General features: G+C 38.7%; 1 protein-coding gene across 1 annotated transcript; it reads left to right on the top strand.

The window, feature by feature from the left end:
- The first annotated feature begins 6418 nt into the window (after positions 1 to 6418).
- LOC149148978 (uncharacterized) lies at positions 6419 to 6763 on the top strand. Its single transcript, XM_089442341.1, has one exon. The coding sequence runs from the start codon at positions 6419 to 6421 to the stop codon at positions 6761 to 6763; it is 345 nt and encodes a 114-aa protein (XP_089298467.1).
- Positions 6764 to 8199: the final 1436 nt, after the last annotated feature.

The raw sequence follows: 8199 nt of genomic DNA, 5'->3' as shown, positions 1-8199 counted from the left end.
GTGGATCTGGGTGGAAAAAACAAATTAAAAGCAAAATCTAATAGGCAAAAAGGAGAAAATTGAAATCTTCCCAATTTTGACAGGGTACGCAGGCAACCTGTTTACACAGGTGCGGGTACGCTCTGTGCACACAGTCGCAGTGCGTACAAGTACGCACTGTGATGAACTCAGAGACTGCGTACTTCCAGCAAAACTAAGAAAAACTAAAAACTAATTTAACCCTAAGCTAGCCCACCCAAACACACAGTCAGACAACCAAAAACCAGAAAGAAAAAGACTTTTCTCAGATCAAAGTTTCAGACAAAGGAAAAAACATCCACATCAATGGAGTTCCCCAGCGGAGTCGCCATTTTGTCATGCGGAAAGAGTCGATAGTGCGGACACAACCAACCTCCCTAGAATCTTAAGGCTTTCTAGTGACAAACAAGACAATTAAGAGCAATCCTTCTCTAAATATGCGTTTATCATACAAGAAATCAAGTGTTTAGATCCTACCTGTAACCCAACGCTGTTGTAGTAGTCCAGCTTCGTCAATCTGGATGAGCTCCTCCTTTTCTTCGAAACCTGAATTCACTAACAATCAAACGATTAAATAGCACCCGAATATCTCATAAAACAAAACATATTTAACATACAGACCAAGGAGTATATGAAACAACTCATAAATAACAAATTGTTGAGAAGAATGGACTTATTTGCATTAATAGGAAACAAAAGAAACCATTACAACCTGAGCCTTGGTGTTGTGCAAGTTCCTCCCAGGGTCCAGCAAGTGTTTTCCTTTACTTTGATCAGCTCACCCACTTCCAAATGAAACAAGAAAGGATGACAATCTCTCCTCACAAGCTTCTACAAGGAAGTCCTAATCTCAGCAGCATCTACCCTTAGGAATTTTCAGCTTTCAACCTCCCCTCCCTCTGGCCCAATGCATGTATTTATAGTGCTGTAGAGGAAGTTAATCAGGTCCACCATCAATGGGATAAGCCCCTCTTTGGGTGGGTTAGCTCCCCTCTTGATGGGATAAGTTCCTCTTCCATAGGGATACATGAACCATCTGGAGGTGCTCCATACACATCAAACAAGCTTCTAGAATGCTCTAAAAATGACCACAAGTAACTTTTTTGGAGTGAAACTTGCGCCTTTTGACCTTTGCAGGAGTACGCACCCATTTCTTTACAGACAGAGCATACAAGTACGCAGGTATTGTGAACTTGGATTGCGTACCCGCAGGTAAGGCTGAGAGAAACTGCATACCCAGAGATAATTGACTTTAAAGGACTTTTCTCTCTTTCTTTGAGTTTGACATGGAAAGCAGAGGCATGAGACTTGCCAAGGAGGATAGTATGACAATTGATGGAGCCATACTAACTACAAATAGTCATGGTGACTTTTTTTAGTGTAACATTCACTATAAAACCAATTCACTGTTGATGCTAAATGATATATGACTCCATGAGCCCAATGGATGCTTGTTAATTCAGATTTTACCAGCCACATTTCTATTTGTTTCATAAAAGAGTTAGCCATCTCAATCACAATCACAAATCTTAAACCCTTTGAGAGAGCCCTCTCAGGCTAAGGAGGCTAATCCTTAGCTAAAAGATTGGTTTGAAACAGTTACTTAAAGTCTTCCTGGTCTGTAGCCTTCCAGGGCTTGATTTTGAGATAACACCATGCTCAGTGCAAAAGTTGATGAATTTTTTGTTAACATATTCTCCACCATTATCCAGCTTAAGAATGTGATGTCCAGATTGTTTTTCAACAAAGGCCTTAAATGCCAAGAACATGTTAAATACTTCACTCTTGAGTTTTAAGAAGTATACCCAAGTGCATCTGGAAAAATCATCAATGAAAGTTAAGACATATTTGTAGCCAAAGAATGAAACAACTGGAAGTGGACCACATAAATCACTATGCACAAGCTATAAATGGGCTGAGGCATGCCAAGAGGCACGTTTTTCAAAACTATCTCAATGATGCTTTCCAAATACACATTTGGAACAAACACCATCTCTACAAGATACCATAGGAAGACCTGTCACCATATTTTCTTTACATAGATTTTGAAGGGAGCGATAGTTTAAGTGACCAAATTGCTTATGCCAAAGTTTGATCACTTCATTATTATGAGAAACAAATACCGAGGGAGGAGTTGATGACCTAAAGTTGTTAAACTTATACTACCTTTTAGAATCATCAGCAATGCTAGTAGCTAAAATATGTCTAGGATCTCTTAGGTCCTTAATTACAACATCATGAGGTGAGAATTCAACGATTTTACCTTCACTTGAATGAGTTATCTGATATATAGATAGAAGGTTGCAAGATAAGGTTGGAACACATAATACATCATTAAATTGACCATTGTCTAGATGAATAGTTCTAGTCCCTACAACGCTAAGAGATCTATCATCACCAACATATATATTTTTGGTCTTACAATCATTTAAATAAGAAAACATAGCTTTGTTTTTGGACAGGTGACAAGAAACTCTAGAATCAATGAGCCACTTATGAGAATGAGTAGAAAAAGATACATTTAGTGCATAACCAGACCAAGATGCTTGAAAACTAGATTCAGAAAGTGCAATTTTTGAAGATGAAGTTGAAGTTGAAGAGTGCTCCAAATGTATGTTATGCTTATTAATTGGTGCTTCCAAGGCTTCCATATTCTTAAAGAATTTGGATTCTAAGTGTCCATCTTGATTACAAAAGTTGCAATGTCTATCAATCTTCTTCCCTTTGTTTTATTTGCCTTATCATTTTGTTGAATTGATTTTTCATTTTGAGACTGAAATTGCTTAGAACCCTTGTTTGGTTTAGGACCATTCTTTTTAGGATACTGCTTTGTAGGATTCCTTGAATTTGGTTGCTACTGGGCGGTTAAGGCTTTCTTAGAAGAGTTTCCAAGATTAAGTAGACCAAGATGTAAGAGTTTTTTTTGTTCTCTTATTAAAGAATCACAAAAGACATCAAAATAGGTGGGCTTGTAGTCTTGTCCTTGAGAAATAAATGCTTATTTAGTAGAATGGAAGGTGGAAACAAACACAGAGTAGGCTGGTCCCAACTTAGTAAGAATGGAATAGATAAGGCTACCATCTTCTTTCTTAAGCTTAACACCTTCCAAGAGAAGTCTAAGGGTCTTGAACTTGGACAAAAAACCTTCAATGGAAGAAAAACTATTCGGGTCCAACGTAAGCAGATTTCATTTTTAATTCCAAAAACTTTAGCGAGTTGTTTCATTGCTTCATTAGGGGTATTAAGTTCTGTGATATGGAATATAAGGTCTGGAGAAATAGACATCCCTATCAACCCACGTGCTTGATCTTGTCTATTTTCCCATTTTGCTACATAATCTTCATCTTTAGGTTTAGTTTCTTGGCCTGAGGCTATTCTGTAAAGACCTTTACTTCTAAGTAAATCCACAATGTAGGACCACCATTGGAAGTAGTTGGTGCTGTCACGAATAACTTGGCATGGACTTTCCATTTTAACATAAAATGAGCTGTAGATGTTGAAACTAAGTGTTCCAATGGAAATTTCTCGAAAAATTAAGCTGATTAAAAAAAGCGGCTCTGAAAACAGCTTCCGAATGAAGAAATTATGACTTTTTGAATAAAAGTTGTTGAAGATGCTTACGAAGTGCGTGAATGTGCATAAGTGAATGATAATGTTATATATTTTTAAAAAATCCCCCCCTTCCAAACTTAATCTAAATTATCTCACTTTAAAAAAATATCTTCTGTGACCCACTTTTATAAATAAGTGAAAGTCACTTTTACAATTGTACTTTATGAGCTACCCACTAAATTGTAACTTAAATAAAAGATAAAGAGACTTTAGAATTATAAGTGACTCCTTTTTTTATAATAGGTGAGAACGCTTTTACATAAAGTAACTTTAAAACATAAGTTACATGTGCTTTTTAAAAGTAACTCAACAAAAAGAAAGACTTGAACTCAAGGCCTCTATTATGATAAAGTAACTTTGGACCAAGCGAGCTAGTTTAAAAGGTTAGTAATTTTTGGAAAAGAGGAAAGGGTTTTTTTTAAGTGACTAAAGCTTTGGGGTGCGTGCTTACTTGAAAAATCCCTTTTTTCCTACAAAACGAAAAACCACACAACCCAACATGGACATACAAAAAAAATCAAACCTTATGGCTTGAAGTTAGCTTTTGCCAAAAACGTAAATATTTTCCTCAATGTTTTTGATTTTCTGAGATCACACTAAGAAAAATCCTTCCTTTCTGTTTCTAATTTGCCCAGATCGTACAGGTCGTGGGGCAAATATCATACACAGAAATGAAAGGTGTAGATCCAGTAATAAAAACAGAGAGATAAATATACCGAAATAAACAGAGAGATAAATAACTAAAACTGCAAATAAAGGATGTATACCTCCAAATCTTAGAAATGATGTAGCTAGTGCTACCAGAAACCTTTTCGTTTCAAAAGAAAGGGGTTCATCACTGGAATAGATACTCCTAACACAATAGAGTAGTCCTCTCAGCTTGAAAGTGATCAGAATTAGTATATCTAGGAAACGACAGTCGAATGCAGTTGTATTGACTTCCGATTTGGATCACCAATGGATGCGACCCTCAAATAGCTCTGATACCATGTAGGAATTTACAGGGTAATTTCCTTAGATAGAACACCAAAGGACATCGCTCACAAATAGATCACAGATCAATAGACTATTATTCTTGACATGGTTAAAACCCTCAAAGAGGGAAATAGTCCACAACCTGAGCCAACACGGCCACTTCAGGATATTTTTTAATAAAAGAAATAAAATTTACATAAGCGTCTCTCATGAATGGTCACCCTACGAATGACCCTCCATGCTCTTTAAATAGAGATCATGGACCAATCGGGTGTTAAGCCATGGATCAAGTGTCGATAATACTGAGTAGAGAATGAACCATCGGATCACTTCAAGTCTAGAACATATCGTGACCGTCGGATTGTAAGTTACAAAAGTACATAGTAAAGAAACACACTTTACCTAACTCTACACTAGACCAAGTTATACTTAACTATTTCCTATGCATTGGAATATCCTAACACCTAGGAACATGAAACAACTACGCGCGACATTGGGACACACTGGGTACTACAGAAAGTTTATGAAAGTGTATGCACAGATCACCACGCTGATGGAAAATTCGTTAAAGAAGGATGCAATGTTTTGTTGGGATGAAGACTATCAGTGCAACTTGGATGTCTTGAAGGAGAAGATGGTGACAACGCCTATCTTGGTGTTTCCCGACTGGAAAAAGGAGTTTCATGTGCATGTCGATGCTTCCTGCATTGCACTAGGAGTAGTATTAACAGAGGTAGGAGAGGGCAAGATTGATCATCCAATAGATTTTGCAAGCAAAAAGCTATCCAAAGCTAAGAAGAATTACTCCACTAGAGAGCATAAGGGGTTGGTGATGGTCTATGCGTTGCATAATTTCAGACATTATTTGTTGGGCGGACACTTCAAAATGTATACAAGTCACTTTGCATAGAAATACCCGGTCAATAAGCCTGTGTTGGGGGACAAGATATGTCGATGGTTGCTATTGTTCCAGGAGTATGACTTTCAAGTGATTGTGAATCCAGGAAGGCTGAATGCAGGTACAGAACATCTCTCAAGGATTGAAACTGGCAAAGAGCTCAATAGTTTGGAGGAAATACTGCCAGATGTGCAGCACTTTGTGGTGCACGTTGTGGACGATCATTTTTCTGACATTATTCAGTTTTTAACAATGGGAATAGCTCCGGAAAACTATTCCACTCAAAAAAAGAAGGAGTTAGTAGTTTTCACTGTATATTTTTCAGTAATTGTGGGTCATTTGTATAAGATGGGGGCAGATGAGATATTGTGAAAGTGTGTTCCATAGTTTGAACGCGTGAGTATCTTATTTGAAGCCCATGGAGGAGTGGCAGGAGGCCACTATGTAGGAAAAGCAACTGTGTAGAAGATTTTGCGCGTTGGGTTTTGGTGGCCAGTGTTACACAAGGATTCTAAGGCATATTATATGGTGTGCGATGCTTGCCAAAGGATGGGGCAACCTTTGCGAAGGGATGAATTTCCTTTAAATCCCCAAGTTTCGTTGAAGGTATTTGAGAAATGGGTCATTGATTTTATAGGTACCATACAACCACCAAGAAAGAAGATGAGTGCACGGTATATCATTACTGCAACAAAGTATTTAACTAGATGGGGGGAAGCACAACCAGTGAGGGATTATACAACTACCACTACTGTGAATTTTCTCTTCGAGTATGTCTTAACAAGGTTTGGATACCCGGAGAGTTTGATGAGTGATAGAGGTACACATATTTTTAATGAAACGATCAACGTGATGTTGGAATAATTTCAAGTATATCATCATAATATCATGCCCTATCACCCATAGGTGAATGAAATGGTGGAAGCTTTCAATAAGATCTTGGAGCATGCATTGACAAAGGTATGCAATGTGCAGAGGAATGTCTGGGACATGCACATACCTGTTGTGTTATGGGATTATAGGACAACCTACAAGAAAATGACAGGACAAAAGCCATTCAGGCTTGTCTATGGAATTGAAGCAGTGATGTCAATGGAATATATTGTGCTGAGTTTAAGGATTGAACCCTTAACTAAGATGGCAAACCACGAGACCTTGGAAGAACGCCTGGCACAGATCACGAAGTTAGAAGAAGACCATTTATTTGCAGGATTTCATCATCAAGTGCAAAAGAAATACGAAAAAGCATGGCATAGTTGACATGTTAAGATGCACATGTTCAAGATAGATGATTTAGTACTATTATATGACAGTAAGTTCACAAAGTTTCCAGGAAAATTTCAAATGCATTGGTTGGGGCAGTATGTTATCAAGGAGATCGTGGATGGTGGTGCAATTCACCTCGCGAAGCTGAATGGAGAACCTTTCCCTAGAAAAGTGAATGGAAGTTAACTGAAGTTGTATAGAGGGGATCCTACCCCTACACGATGATTACATGGCAGCAAGACAGTCTCAATAACCTAGGCCGTTGCAAGGGATTGCGGAACTATAAAATACATTGCACGGTGAGGTGAAGAACATGGTAGAGGGCTGCGTGATGGAGGATAGTGGTGCGACAAGTGAAGCTATGCTAGATGAGTTGTGCCATGGAGGATGGTGCCACACAGATGGGCCCAAATGTAGCTTTTGATGTTACTATTCACGATTTGATGGCCGAAAATCAGTTAAGAGGAGCGGGTAGGTGTTATTTATGGAAAAAATCTTTGAAGATATGCTGCCAAAAGAGGGATTTATTATTAGATCTTGGGCGGTCGGATTTGAATTCAACAATACCTAGAAATATCACATGTTGGACCACCAAAGAAAAATTTGCATTATGAGACTTGTCTGGGTGATTTGCTGTCTGAAGTTTATGAGTCGTCAATTCTGGTAGGATTTCATGGCAAGCCCAATATTTGCTACCCTACTTACATGGAATCAGAAGGTTATTCTTCAACACATGACTACCACCAACCACGCCGAAGACATGAGTTCTGAAGCTATTGTGTTTGACGCACCGAGCCTTGAAATTTTGATTATGGAAGCTTCAACCCCTGTGCCTACCACATCGAGCTCGCCAAGGCCAAAACAATCTGCTGCAAGAGAGAAATAACCAGCCGCAAAAGAGAAATAGCTAGCTACAAGAGAGAAACAACCTGCCACGAAGGAGAAGTAGAAGAAGACGGTGCCAGTGAGAATGTCACTGAGGAAGAATCTAGAGGTGCGGTAGAAAGAGAAAAAATACAAACAACCAAAAAAATTCGCGCGGATACTTTATCCTTTCAATTCAAGACTAGGCAGTACAGTTCGTTGCCCAGATTCTCGTGGGCAAGATCATGAGAAAGTGTTATGAAGATGAAGTTCCAGTGCCCGGAGTGTCCCATGCAACATAGTGTGCGAAGGGTGTTTAGTGTAATTGGGCCAAGTATCTATGCCAAGAGTTCCTCGCAAATTGCCGAGAAGCCCAAGAAGAAAGCAAGACATTCCACTATGCATGGCCATTATTGTCTATTGTTATAGTAGCTTGGAGATTGCCAGAGGACAACTAGTTTCCTCTACACAAGGAAGATTTACCTAAGGCAGCGCAGTTCGCCTTGCTGTGGTCTATAAAGGATCAGACACGAGACAAGGAGACGAATATTTTCTAGATCCTGATG

This window comes from Pinus tabuliformis, chromosome 9, assembly GCF_031772625.1.
Source record: "Pinus tabuliformis cultivar Carrire ecotype Pingquan chromosome 9, CPIR1, whole genome shotgun sequence".
NCBI lineage: Eukaryota > Viridiplantae > Streptophyta > Pinopsida > Pinales > Pinaceae > Pinus > Pinus tabuliformis.
Note: the sequence above shows the minus strand (reverse complement) of the source record. Positions and strands in the feature narration are given on the sequence as shown.

Excerpts from the sequence above, each read along its gene's own strand:
- LOC149148978 (XM_089442341.1), top strand. The coding sequence starts at position 6,419 with ATGGTGGAAGCTTTCAATAAGATCTTGGAGCATGCATTGACAAAGGTA.